Source organism: Monodon monoceros, unplaced genomic scaffold (assembly GCF_005190385.1).
Source record: "Monodon monoceros isolate NGI ecotype Baffin Bay Population unplaced genomic scaffold, NGI_Narwhal_1 Super_Scaffold_2, whole genome shotgun sequence".
NCBI lineage: Eukaryota > Metazoa > Chordata > Mammalia > Artiodactyla > Monodontidae > Monodon > Monodon monoceros.
The window spans coordinates 53,564,164-53,579,264 of record NW_021703776.1 but is presented as its reverse complement, the minus strand read 5'-3'; the positions used below and the strand labels follow the sequence as shown (position 1 = coordinate 53,579,264).

At 38.3% G+C, this 15,101-nt stretch overlaps 1 protein-coding gene across 7 annotated transcripts in view; it reads left to right on the top strand.

The window, feature by feature from the left end:
* ADAM22 (ADAM metallopeptidase domain 22) overlaps positions 1-15,101 on the top strand; it is a 250,350-nt gene that overhangs the window by 29,689 nt on the left and 205,560 nt on the right. For all 7 annotated transcript variants that reach the window (XM_029233349.1, XM_029233348.1, XM_029233350.1 and 4 more), the window contains exon 3: positions 8,556-8,632. In XM_029233349.1, coding sequence (XP_029089182.1) covers positions 8,556-8,632 — 77 coding nt within the window. The remainder of the gene's footprint in view (positions 1-8,555; positions 8,633-15,101) is intronic.

Below are 15,101 nucleotides of genomic sequence, written 5' to 3'. Positions count from 1 at the left end.
TTCTAATTCTATTGATTTGAGTCTTCTCCCTTTTTTTCTTGATGAGTCTGCCTAATGGTTTATCAATTTTGTTTACCTTCTCAAAGAACCAGCTTTTAGTTTTATTGATATTTGCTATCTTTTCCTTCATTTCTTTTTCATTTATTTCTGATCTGATCCTTATGATTTCTTTCCTTCTGCTAACTTCAGGGTTTTTTTGTTCTTCTTTCTCTAATTGCTTTAGGTGCAAGATTAGGTTGTTTATTTGAGATGTTTCCTGTTTCTTAAGGTAGGATTGTATTGCTATAAACTTCCCTCTTAGAACTGCTTTTGCTGCATCCGATAGGTTTTGGGCCGTCGTGTCTCCATTGTCATTTGTTTCTAGGTATGTTTTGATTTCCTCTTTTATTTCTTCAGTGATCACTTCGTTATTAAGTAGTTTATTGTTTAGCCTCCATGTGTTTGAGTTTTTTACAGATCTTTTCCTGTAATTGATATCTAGTCTCATAGCGTTGTGGTCAGGAAAGATACTTGATACAATTTCAATTTTCGTAAATTTACCAAGACTTTATTTGTGACCCAAGATATGATCTGTCCTGGAGAATGTTCCATGAGCACTTGAGAAAAATATGTATTCTGTTGTTTATGGATGGAATATCCTATTAATATCAATTAAGTCCATCTTGTTTAATGTATCATTCAAAGCTTGTGTTTCCTTATTTATTTTCATTTTGGATGATCTGTCCATTGGTGAAAGTGGGGTGTTAAAGTCCCCTACTATGAATGTGTTACTGTAGATTTTCCCTTTTATGGCTGTTAGTATTTGCCTCATGTATTGAGGTGCTCCTATGTTAGGTGCATAAATATTTACAATTGTTTTATTTTCCTCTTGGATTGATCCCTTGATCATTATGTAGTATCCTTCTTTGTCTCTTCTAATAGTCTTTATTTTAAAGTCTATTTTGTCTGATATGAGAATTGCTACTCCAACTTTCTTTTGGTTTCCATTTGCGTGGAATATCTTTTTCCATCCCCTCACTTTCAGTCTGTATGTTTCTCTAGGTCTGACGTGGGTCTCTTGTAGACAGCATATATATGGGTCTTGTTTTTGTATCCATTCAGCCAGTTTGTGTCTTTTGGTGGGAGCATTTAATCCATTTACATTTAAGGTAATTATTGATATGTATGTTCCTATTCCCATTTTCTTAATTGTTTTGTGTTTGTTATTATAGGTCTTTTCCTTCTCTTGCGTTTCTTGCCTAGAGAAGATCCTTTAGCATTTGTTGTAAAGCTGGTTTGGTGGTGCTGTTTTTTTTAACTTTTAAGACTTTTATTATTTTGGTTGAACTGAACAACAAAATTCAGGCAGTAAATTGTCAAAAGAACATATTTTACTTGCAAGAAATATAGGGGGATTCAATAAGTAGATCATCAGTTTCAAAGCTAAACATATTTTGTCGTAAATTGTGAAGATAAGGGAAAGGAGCTATTGTTTATTGAACATCTATCATCTCAAAGCCTTTTACATCCATTTCTTATTGTTTCCAGGTTAAAGAGTACATTTCTTTCATGGTTTTATACTAGTGGTTCTGAACCCTTGGCCACCCCTCAGAATCACGCGTAGCTCTTTAAAAAATATTGATGCCCAGGATCCATCCCAGACTAAAAGAATTAGAATCTCTGAGTTTGGGGCCCAGTCAGTGGTATTTTTAAAAAAGCTTCCTGAGCAAGGCTAATATGCAATCAGTATTGAGAACCACTGGTTTGGAAGTTCTATGGCATTTGGGGTTCCAGCCTGTTCTCCCACAATAGATGCCTCACATCTTCTGTCTCAGGAATATAGCATTTCCTACAATCCCTGAGTGTGTTGAGTTTCTCATTTTTGTGCCTTTGTAGGGTCTTTTACCAGGAGTGCTTTCCCCTGCATTCTTGGTCTGAGGAGCACCTCCCCAACTCTCTGTAATCCTGTAGTCAGACGGCTGCTGTTATACCTTGTACATATATCTATTATTGGACTTTCAAATATTTTGTAATAATTTGTGTAGCAGCTCCCCTTTTTGACTGTGAGTTTCCTGGGTGTAGGGGCCATGTCTGACTGTTCTGGGTATCCCCAGAGCCTGGTGTATTTCCTGAGGTATGGTCAGTGCTCCATAAAGGTTGAATGGATTGTAACTTATCCTTTAGTTTTCACAATAAAGCTACAGAGTGTGTATTATTATTTTTGGTCTTTTAGAGACAAGGACTTTCAGTTCAGAGACATTAAACAATTTGCCATAGTTTGTTCCATTAATAAATGGAAGACCCAGAATTCAAACCCAGTTCTGCCTGGCTTTAAAGGCTATGCTTTTTTGTTTTCTTTCATTTTGTTTAAAAATGTCCTGTTGCTGGACACTGTTTGGTTCTTGCAATACTAAATATAGAAGGTTGGATTTTAAGAGCCTTTTTGTTAAAGGTAATATGTAAATTAAATTCAATATATGATACAGATTATAACAACTATGGACATGATTGAGTTGACCACATGAAAAGAGGGAGGCATTTAACATAGAGTCATAGATATACAATTATGAATAGAAAACACTAATGCTCTTACATATGTATTGTGCTAATTTATGTATTAGGTAGATCTATTTGGTAGAATCCTCTGTTAAAAAAGGCCATTGTTATACAATTCTGCTTCAGTAAGTTCCATATCGTAAGTAACAGACAGGGGAAAACAATATTGTTGATGTGGCTACAGGAAATTCTAGAATGAGGAATCTTAATAGGTTGTAGTATCAGTCTGTTTGAACTGTTTTGTCAGAAGTCCACATAAGGCAATGGAGTAATTACAGTCAGGTTATGGTGATTCTTCAGTTGCCTTGTCTGATGTAGAAGACCAGGGAAAATAGTTAAAAGTAATTATTGGTATTTTGTTTTTTACTGAGCTCAAAGTATTCGATACCAGGAATTACACTTGTAGTTTTTAAAAAACTAAATAGAAGCAATCAAATGGCAAAGAAGAATTTAGGATGCAGAATAGCTAAATATTCTGTTACATACATTGAAGACTTCGTTTTAATTATGTAAATTATTTTCAGAATTATCCTGTTGTATAATATTGTTTGGTAATACTCCCACGCCACTGATATTCATTGATTCATTATTCAGGTTGGGCTTAATTAAAAACCCAAAACTACCTGTCTTTCTCCTTGTGTCAAAGTTCTGATTCTACCATGACAGTTTTAGTGTCATCTTTGCTTTAAAAAAAGGTTGTAAGGACTTCCCTGGCCGTCCAGTGGTTAAGACTTCGCCTTCCAATGCAGGGTGCGGGTTCGATACCTGGTCGGGGAGCTAAGATCCCACATGCCTGGCAGCCAAAAAAAAAAGCCAAAAACGTAAAACAGAAACAACATTGTAACAAATTCAATGAAGACTTTAAAAATGGTCCACATCAACAACAACAAAATCTTTAAAAAAAAAAAAGGTTGTAAGTAATACAAGCTTGAAAAATTCATTTATATCTGCTCTTTGTAATATGTAGGGTTGCTCTAGTTCATGGCTCTAGGAGATGTGAGGAGAAAAAGACAGGTTGTCAAGAAGCAAAATGCATAAGGAGCTTGAGGGTTATATTAACTTCACATTTAAATTTCAACTATTGCCCATGGATAATAAACAGGCCTCAATCTGGGGATTGTATCAGGTTCTTCTGGTCCTAAAATTCTATGATTCATTTTTGAAATTTAAATTATCCTTATGTAATTATATTGATTTATTAAGTTTTCTTGCCATCTCGATAGTTATTTTACATTTTTGCCTTTTTCTCCCTCAATCTTTTTTCACAGCTATGATCAAAATCAGCCTCACTGCTTAAAACACACACACTTTAATTTTTTTCCTTAAAAAATGGATTTCCATGTGTATTGTAAAGTATAATGCTTAATTTCTAAGGTTGTGCTTTGTGTCAGGTGTGATAATGTTATTGACTTTTCTGATGAAGTCAGAGTTCCAAAGATTGTTTTTCATGGTTTGATTTTCTTCTAAATGCTCTAGAAGTGCTCTTTAGAACCCAGTAAAACCTGCAAGCACCTCCAAACTGCAGAATGATAGCAAAGATGAAGCATGATGGAAGAGGCCTGCCAGGAGGTGAAATGCTGCCCTACTACCAAACAGGGTGATTTGGAAATGACATTTACCCACATGCCTCAGTTTCCTTATTTGTAAAATAAGGATGTGTATTATATGACCTCTAGGTTATTCTAGGGTAACAAAGCATTTGGTTAATAGATTTTAAAATCACAAGTCATTCTTATATAGTAATTTGAAAAAATGCATTTGTGCAAAATAATTTTCAAATGTCTCTAAGAGCCATTACTACCTTTTAATCTTCTTAATAATCTTCTTAATAAAAATAATCTTCTTAATAAATATTAGATATCTAATAAATAGTAACTAATATTAGTTAATAAATATTAGAATTTGGGGGGTCAATATATGTTAGGCACTCCCCCACCAAAAGAAAGAGGAAAATCCTGATTAGTTCTCTCTTCTTAAACATTTTCTTTTCTTTTGAGCTAAGAAGGTAAGGTCTAAGATTAAGGTGTTGAATAATAAGCTGGATTGTTAATTGCATGAGTTCAGTGTAATTCTACTTAATTTATAATTTCTCCAAGATAACCTAAAGAAGTAAATATGTTTCTTCTCTTCAGCCTACTTGTTAAGTCAGACATTTGGGGATGGCAGGTGCCTGAATGGTAGATGACCATCCAGAATGCAAGGAAACCAAGCTAACATGTATTTTCGTGATTACTACTGCAAATTTGTTTTGGCTGGGAAGTCCTATGTTTGGAGTTTGATCCTTTTGCCTTCATGAGTGTCAGTTCTACTGGTGCAGGTGCCTTGGTTTTAACCCAGCCACGGAGGAAAATGACATTGAACACTGATGCAATCAACTCGTTATTGGAGTTGCTTTTCTAAATGTTCAGGGACATTGCCAGTGATGCTGTATTAGTTTCCCATTGCTGCTGTAACACGTTATACCACAAACTTAATGTCATAAAACAACTAAAATGAATTTTCTTACAGTTCTAGAGATCAGAAGCCTGAATTAGGTCTTAAAAGGCTAAAATGAAGGTGTTCTCAGGGCTGTGCTCCTTTTGGGGGCTTTAGGGGAAAATTGTTCCTTGTTTCTTCCAGTTTCTGGGGGCTGCCAACATTCCTTGGCATGTGGCCTTTTCCTAGCCTCATTTTAATCTCAACTTCCATCATCACATCTCCTTCTCTGACTCTGATCCTTATAAGACTCTGGTGACTACATTGGGTCCACCTGGATAATCCAGTATACTCTCCCCATCTCAGGGTCCCTAACTTTATCACATCTGCAAAGTCCCTTTTGCTGTGTGAGGTAACATGTTCACAAGTTCCAGAGATTAGAGTGTGGTCATCTTTGGGGCTGTCAGTCTGTCTGCCATAGATCCCTTCTAATCATCCAGATGTCATCTCCTCAGAGAGGCCTCCATACCACCTAGAACCCTGTCTACCCTGGTTACCTGTTTACCCTGTTTTATTAAATCTGAGAACAATGTATTTATATTCTAAGTTTATTTTTTATCTAATTGTTCATTTTCTGTCATTTTATTTGTCACTTTCTATCTCCTTCCCCTAGAAGATAAGCCCCACTAGAGCGGAAACATGATCAGTCTTCTTCATCTTGCCCCCCAAATCAGAAGAGTTCCCAGCACTTGGTAGACTCTCAGAAGATGTTTGTTGAATGAATCAATCTGTATACAGTCTAAGGAAGCCTTCCTTACATTAAAACAATATTAATATAATCCCGTTCCTATTACTATCAATAATGCAAACATTTTTCACTAACGGCAGTTAAACATGCTGTCAATAGATTTTCTGTTGAATTTACATAATGGGTTTCTCCTTGGGAAATGGATGAGATCAATAAAGTAAAATACCAGATGTAAACTGAAGCTGCAGGAAAAAGAAAATATAAGAATTAGACAGAATTAATGCAAACAGTAAATATCTTGCTAAAAAAGAATAGTAATGTTATTTTGATCCAGGCTGTAATCATGATGCCGTGATGAATAACATGTGTCCTCTGGCATGTTCACAATAAATGCTGAGAAAGAATGGAGGAGAGAGAGGTTCTGTTTAATTGAGACAGAGCTTTCCTCAGGCTGTTCCCAAACATGGTTGTTAGCACTTCAGGAAACTCAAAGAGCTTTTAGAGAAAAGAAATTATCCATTGAGGTGGCATTAAGAACAACTTGATGGAAGGATGGCATTTCTGTAAGCAGGTAATTTATAGCTGTGTAATTGTTGTTCATGTGTGCATCCAGGTGATTGATCAAACAAACCCTCAAATGAGTCAGTTAGTCAGGAAATACTTATTGAATACCTGATGCTGGTCAGTACTGAGGCCCTCATATCAAAATGAACCGTATTGAGGAAGAGGAGAGAAGGAAGCTAAAAGGGTTTGGGAAGACTTCCTAGGAGAGGAAAGTTTGGATTGAATTGTGTCCCCTCCAGAATTTATATATTGAAGCCCTAATGCTAATGGGACTGTATTTGGTGACAGGGTCTTTAAAGAGGTAATTAGATTAAATGAAGTTGTAAGGGTGGATGCTAATCCAATATGACTGATATCCTTAGGGGAGAGAGAGAGAGAGACACCTGGGGTACACATGCATAGAGAGGAAACCATGTGGCCATCTGCAAGCCAAGGAGAGAGGCCTCAGGAGAAACCAAATCTGCCAACACCTTGAGCTTGGACTTCCAGCCTCCCGAACTGTGAGAAAGCAAATTTCTGTTGTTTACGTCATCCGGTCTGTGGTACTTTCTTATGGTAGCCCGGGTAGACTAATACAAAAAGGAACTTGATCTAAGTCTTGAAGGATGAATAGGGCCATTTCTGGGAAATGGCCATGGTGAAGATCACTACCCCAGGGTCTGGTTTGGAAAAGCGCAAGTGATGAATGAAAGCTATAGAAAGAGTTGGAATGCACATAGTTTGTGGAATTAAAGAGTAGAAGAGAGAACTGGGTGTGAATGGGATATGGGTGGGTCCTTGGGAACTTGTGTGCTGTTATGTCTGGGGTGGGGGGAGGTGATTGTGGAGGATCTTGATATGCAGAGAGAGAAAGTTTGTATTTGATGTAGTAGGAAATATAGGACTTACATTTGGGGTTTTGGTAAGGGGTCAGTTTTAGGAAAATCAGGGAGGATATGAACTGTGGCAGATATGAAATGAAGAGTAAAGTGTGGATCCAAGAACCATCATAAAAAGAAAAAAGAAGCCAGAATTTGGTGATAACCTGGGTGTTAATTGGGAAGAGTGAGGAGTTAGGGTTGGATGTTTAATGAGGCTAAGAAGTATCCAGATAGTTCTTCATTCTTGCGGTTTCACGAGGATTGGAATGTGTTAGCAACTGAGGTGTGGCATTCTCCCACTCCCACTTATTTCAAAGATTTTTAAATGGAAAGGTTATCCTTTGTTTCCAGAAAGCTTTATGATTATTAAGCACTCTCCTTTCTCCTGATACCATAGGTTAATGAGTGTGAAAATCCTAGGTATGATTGAGGTGCCCTTTGTGCCCCACAGAATCCTAGAATTTCCCTTCCTAAGATGCGCTGGTTCTCAGGGAGCAGCACGACCATCTGCCTCACTTGCTACATAAATACAGTTGCTCAGATGGTTTATATCTCTAAAATAGTGTATGTTTGCTTTTCTCACTGCAGGAATTATACATGTTTATTGTAGAAATTTTGGATACTATAGACAAATATGAACCAAAAAATCAAATAATTTATAGTTCTACTGCTCAGGTATAGCTACTGTTAATATGGGAAGTCAAAATAAATAGTTCTGCTTCCTTCCTCCTTTCTTTTCAGTTATTACATGTGGTTATTCAATACGCTAATATTAATGTTATTGGTAACACTGTATGTTTTTTAGAGTCCCTTGTGATTTTCTCTGGGAGTCCCTAGATTGGCATAGGAAACAGTGATTTTTTTCCCAATAAACTTTTGATGGGTGATGTTTGCAGTAGATGGGCAGAGGCTCAGTTTTTCTCTTAGGAAATTGTGGAAACCTCTATGAAATTACATTTGGTAAATTAGAACTGAGCTATTACTTCGAAAGTATGTATTTGAGATAGGATGAAAAGGGTTTTTTAGAAGTTTAGATGTCCTCCTTGTAAATAGATCACATTCATCATCTTAATTTACTCTAGTATTGAACATATTTTTCCCTATTTCTTTTTTAATGTACAAAGCTTAATTTTAAAGGAGTCAGTCATCTAAAACAGAATGAAATGTATTTCAGTCTACTTGGAAATGAAATGTTTAACCACTTGAGATAAAGCAGAAAGGGAGGGTACTTGCCCTCCTTGATTAAGTGGTACTTTACTTTAGATTAGTGAATAGCTTCTAAGAAGGTGCAAATTTTACTCTGTTTTTATTTAATTTCTATGTTGAACTGTTTTTCTAATTTATTATAAAACTTTCAAATGATCATGAGAAGTGCTTATCATTTGATCTCTATGGCTGAATAATAAATACCTTTTATCTTTCTGATATTGCAGTTGACTCACGTTGACCAGGCAAGCTTCCTGCTGGGTGCCTTTGGAACATCGTTTATTCTTGATGTCCTGCTAAATCAGTAAGTTTTTCTTGAGCTGCACTCACTGTTTTCAGATACACATCGAATCCAGTTTCTTATCCTGCTGTAAAATTTTTTTTCTTAGTATATTTTACTTTGTTTTCTAATATCAGTTAAATACTATATTTAAAACTATTGTATCTATTGACTGTAAGTTATAAAGTCTGGTAAATAACAGAAAATGGGTATCCGCTTGAAATTGAACAACTGTAACAGCTTTAAGAATGTAAAATTGAGGGAAAGATTTACTCCAATATTTTGCATAAAGATATAGATGACCTAAGTTCCTATGAATGACAATAAATTATGAAAATAATACTTTGAGTATTAAAACATCTTTCTTAAGAACAGCAGAAAAGGTAAGTTACCCTTTTTGCTCAGTGAGTCGGGGGACTGGTTGCATGATAGTGTGATTCCAAATGATGCCATTAGATGCTTTGATTTGGGAGTTGAGTTTTGTAAGGTTTAAGGTACTGGAATTATTCTGTAAATACTATATAATTTTGGAAATTGTCATTACCTAGATTTTTAGGTTTGGGATAGTAGAATTTTAAGTTTGGGAGTGGCTTTTGATAAATCACTGGATTTAATCTCTTCCCTCTGGGTTAGTATCTAAGAAGTCTTACAGGACATTTAGTTGTCTATTCACTTTTTAAAAAAAGCATTAGTATCCCACTTCTTATCCTGGGCAAGCAGGAAGAGACCAGGGCTCTGTCAGCCAGTGTTTCTGAGCTGAGCAGCACTGGACCACAGCTTTGCTGAAATCAGCTATGCAACAACTTAGGAAGAAAGTTTGAGGCCAGGAGGACAGTATGTAGACCGAGAGTGAGAACTAGAGCCCAGTTTGTCTACAGTGGGGAATCAGCCAGGTGGAAGACTCTGAGTTAATAAAAAAAAAGGATGCAAGAGGCAGTTCTTAGAGCTGTACTATCTGGGTAGGTAGCCACTAGCCTCTTGCGGCTGTTTAAATTAAAATTAAGTAATTAAAATAAAATAAAAAATTCTGTTTCTTAGTTGCATGAACCACATTTCAAATGCTCAGTAGCCATGTGTAGTTAGTGGTTACCTTATAGGACAAGGCAGAACATTTCCAACATTGCAGAAAGTTCTGTTGCACAGTGCTGGTTTAGAGATTTCCTTTGAGGAAAGGGCACATGTGCACTATTAAGATTATTGAGCGAGGTCAATCAGTATTCAGGAGAATTCACTTCTTCCTTTTAGATTTTAGTCTATGTTTAATAGATTAATTTAATAATTAATTTTACTAGTATCCTAATTTTTCTGGAATTTATTTACAAAGTTGTCATCATACCGTAGTTATTGTTTTAGCGTTTAAGTTATATATGTTTATTTTTTAATTAAGCTGCCTTGTAGGTAGGTACATTTTGTACGTAGTGCTTCCCTCTCCCCACATTTTTGTTTCACAAACAATTTAAATACTGAAAAGCATGTGTTAGATGGCAGTCTGTTATTTGGGTGATCTAACAATGGGAGTGTTTTGTTCTTTGATCATGCACATTTAAAAAATGTAACATAAGTTGTATTTCTACAATACTCATTAAAATAGTTTCTTTCTTATTTTTAAAATTTATGGCTTAGAACATAAATATTAGATGTTTTATACCACACTGTATTTTACCCTAATTTCATAGGGTGTGAATAAGATTGTGTTAATATGATCTGTATATTATATTCCTGCTTGATGTAAATACCCTAAAATTTACATGTTTGTATGACTCATTTCAGTTTTTCAGCAATTTTAATGTCATAAAGTTTTAAAAAACTCATTATGAAGGAATGCATGCTCCTTTGAAAAATAATGAAAGAGTAGAAAAACAATCTCATATAATTCTACCACTTAGACACTGATTGCCCTGTTTTAAGTTGTAACCCTCTCTGTGCTCACTTTCCCATACACCCTACTACCTATTCTCCCTTGCTTAATTTTTAAAATATTATCACAATTTAATATAAAGGTTGACTCATGAAATTGCCATTTTTGCAGGTCAAAAATTTGATGACCATCATTGTCATATGGTCAACTAATTCTCTATATTTTAATTTTTAATTTATTAAAAAATTTTTAAAATTTATTATTTTTTTATCTTTTTCCTCCATCTAGAATTTAAGCTCATTGAGGGCTGAGATGTTTTTTCATTTATTGTTGTATCCTTAGCCCAGAATAGGCACTAAATTCTAGGTTGGGAAGTCATATTGACTTAGAAACTAAAGGCTGGAATAGGCCAGGAGACAGAGGAGATGATAAATGAGGGTGGAGGCTGTCAACTGGGGAAGAGTGAAGCAGCAAAAAAGAAAGAGGGCAAATGTTTGGGGCTGGCTTCTAAAAAAGCTGAGCGTACACATCTAGGTATGATTTGGAAAGTCAGGTTCCTAGGTCTCTATTTCAATGACTCCTTTCCATTCCTTCAAATCATGGTTCTGCTAGATACCCGCTGCCTTGTTTTCTGGTTTCTGACATTTGTAATGCCTTGACTTTCAGTACCCCAAAGAAGAAAGGATATTTATTCATTCTGCCCAAGCCATCTCACTTCCTCTGGAGGAATCCAAGCACTATAGTTTTCTGTTCCTGAAGGGGAGACACATATGGCCATACTTATCAGAGCATGAAGCTTAGAATACTAAGGGTGAAGCAAAATTTCTTTCTAGATACTGGCAAGAACCTCCCTTCTTCTTATTGCAGTACAAAGAAGCTCCATTCTTCTTATTGCAGTACAAAGGATAAAATAACAGCATAAACAGAGATTTCCTGGGCTGAGAAATATGCAAAGTTTTTTGTTTTTGTTTTTTGGCCTGGGATCTATATTAAACATAGATGTCAGGTATCTATTTTCTTTATGCTTTATGGTCTAGGATGATTTGATACAAAGGTTTTTTTTCTTATTTTTATGGAGAATGTTTTTATTTCATGGTTTCACTTCATATATTGTCTAGTGGTTATATTGGTTAAGGAGCAGAAAGATGAAAAATCGATGATGCTCTTTAAGTTTTCCTTCCTGTTTTCCTTCCTTCTTTCCTCCCTCCCTCCCTCGCTCCTTCCCTCCCTCCCTCTGTTCCTTCCTTCCTTTCTTTTTTTTCCTCACTCATATGCTTACTAACATTTATTTAATGTAGTTTGTTGATTGTTTTTTTTTACTTTTTCTTCTTAAAACGATTTTTTTTATTGGGGTATAGCTGATTTACAATATTATAGTCGTTTCAGGTGTACAACATAGTGATTCAAAACTATACTCCATTTAATGTTATTATAAAATAATGACTACACTCCTTGTGCTGTACAGTATATCCTTGTAGATTATTAATTTTATACATAGTCATCTTTACCTCTTAATCCTCTACCCCTGTGTTGCCCCTCCCTGCTTCTTCCCTAGCCCCACTGGAAACCACTAGTTTGTTCTGTATATCTGTGAGTCTGTTTCTGTTTTGACATATTGATTCATTTATTTTATTTTCTGGTTCCACATATAAATGACAACATAAAGTATTCGTCTTTGTCTGACTTATTTCACTAAGCATAATACCCTCTAGGTCCATCCATGTTGTGGAAAATGCAAAATTTCATCCTTTGTATCTGGTAGGTTGGTTATGTTTCCCAGTGTTAGAGAAGTGGCCTTTTGTAGGAGATATCTTATACATTCCAGCAGGTCTGCTCACCAGAGCTATGTACTCTAGGGGTTCCCCTTATGTGGGCTGTGTGGGTCCTTCTGTTGTGGTGGGTGGACTACTGTGGACGTGCTGGTCGGCATAGCTGGCTCCCTGTTCAGCTGGTTGTCAGGCCCTGCCTTGTGTGGAGGCTGCTGGCCACTGGTTGGTAGGGCTGCGTAACGACAAGGCTGGCTGTGGAACCCCAGCGAGTCCCAGGGCTAGTGCTGGCTCACTGGTGGGTGGAGCTGGATCCTGGGGACTCTGACTGAAGGGCCCTGGGGGTCCCAAAGCTAGTGGGTGGGGCTAGATCCCAGGGCCACTGGCTGAGGTGCCCAAGGTGTCCCAAATCTGGAGTTGACCTGTTGCTGGGCAGGGTCTAGTCCTGGGGTCTCTGGCTGCAGGGTCCAGGGTATCCCGAAGTTGTGTCTCCCTGCTGAAGAATGGGGTCAGATCCTGGGGCAACTGGCTGAGGGCCCCGAGGTGTCTCAGGGTTGGGGCTGGCCTGCTGGTGAGAGGACTGGGCCCTGCCATGGCAGGCTGCAGGGCTACAGTTGTTTGGGGACAGACGTCCACCTGCTGGTGGGTGAGGCTGGTACCAAGGCTAGAACTGGCTGGCTGATGGGCAGGGCTATAGCCCAGGGGGTTCTGGGATTGGTGCCTGTGCACTGCAGGTGGAGCAGGCTCCCCATGTCTCTAGCTGAAGGACCCTGGGGGGTCCCAGATCTAGTGTTTGCACCCTGGTGTGTGGGGCCACGTCCTGGAATCTCTGATGGATAGGGCTGTATCCAGGATTGGCTATGGGCTCAGCAGGTGTTCAGGCAGCTGGCCTGCTGGTGGTGGGTCTGTGTCCCCTCCCAGCTAGTCGCTTGGCTTGAGATGTCTCAGTACTGGTGCCTGCAGTCTGGTGAGTGGGGACGGGGCTGGTTCTTGGAGATAATAAGCTAGAGGGAGGGTTCCAGAATGGTGCCCGCCAGCACCAGTGTCTCCATGGTAGAACGAGCTCCCCAAAATGGCTGCCGCCCATGTCTCGGTCTCCAGTTTCCTCCTGCCTCTCTGGAACACTTTCCATTATCAGCAGGTGGGTCTGCCACAGGTTCCTTTCAAATGACTACTTCTGCCCTGAGTCCTAGAGTATGTGAGATTTTGTGTGTACCTTTTAAGAGTGGAGTCTCTATTTCCCACAGCCCTCTGGCTCCCCCAAAAGTAATCCCTGCTGGCCTTTAAAGCCAAACATTCTGGGGGCTCATTTTCCTGGCACTGGACCCTTGGGCTGGGGAGCACAATGTAGGGCTCCAACCCCCCACCCCTTGGGAAGAATCCCTGCAGTTATAGCTATTCTCCCGTTTGTGGCTCACCCACCCATTGGTATGGGTCTGGACTCTTTCGCAATTTTGCCCCTCCTGTCTCGCTGTGGTTCCTTCTTTCTATCTTCAGCTGTAGAAGGTCTTTTCTGATAGGCTTTGGTCTTTCCCATTGGTAGTTTCTTGTATATAAATTTATTTTCATTTTTTGGCTGCATTGGGTCTTTGTTGCTAGGTGTGGGCTTTCTCTAGTTGTGGCAAGTGGGAGCTACTCTTCATTGCAGTGCGCAGGCTTCTCATTGCAGTGGTTTCTCTTTGTTGTGGAGCATGGGCTCTAGGCGTGCACGCTTCAGTAGTTGTGGCATGCAGGCTCAGTAGTTGTGGCTTGTGGGCTCTAGAGCACAGGCTCAGTAGTTGTGGCACACGGGCTTAGTTGCTCCGCGGCTTGTGGGATCTTCCCGGATGAGGGCACGAACACATGTCCCCTGCATTGGCAGGTGGATTCTTAAACACTGCACCACCAGGGAAGCCCAGTTTCTTGTAAACAGTTGTCATATTGGTGTGAGAGACCCTGAGAGAAGGTGAGCGTGGGGTCTTCCTACTCCACCATCTCGGGAACTCTTTAACCTAAGCTTTTTTCCTTTTGAAGCAATTTATAGGGCTATGGAACAGGTACAGTTTTTTGTCTTGTTTGAAACTGGAGACAAATTAAGTAAGTCCTTGTGTAGCTGGATTCCAGTTGCAGGATGGATCCAATAATACATATTTTTAGATTGGAAGGAAGGAAAAGTATCATTATATAATATTCCTTCTGAATGTTCAGTAAACAAGGTTATCTGTAACCAAATTATATACTAATTCAACCTTTAGGTTGTAACTTGTACAGGAGGCAGATAAAGACTATGGGATGATTAAAAATGAAAAGCACAGCCAGTTCCTGTGTTATTAAGACTATGAAGCGTGGGAAGCAGTTCTCAACTCCTTCAAGGGGTCACACAGGTGTGAAATTTCACTGTTTAGGACAGATATGTTAATAAAACCAATCATATGGCCTGGCCTGGTCAAACTAGTCCTGTGGCCACATTGGATCTTTCTAGAGGTCAAGAACTGGTGTTATACTTTATTGTGAAAGATTCCTCAGAAGGAAAAGGCTCAAGAGGGCAGACAGCAGGAGCGAGAAGAACTACAATCCTGCAGCCTGTGGAACGAAAACCACATTCACAGAAAGATAGACAAAACGAAAAGACAACAGACTGTGTACCAGATGAAGGAACAAGATAAAACCCCAGAAAAACAACTGAATTAAGTGGAGATAGGCAATCTTCCAGAAAAAGAATTCAGAATAATGATAGTGAAGATAATCAAGGACCTTGGAAAAAGAATGGAGGCAAAGATCGAGAAGATGCAAGAAATGTTTAACAAAGACCTAGAAGAATTAAAGAACAAACACCAAGAAGAATTAAAGAACAAACAAACAGAGATGAACAATACAATAAGTGAAATGA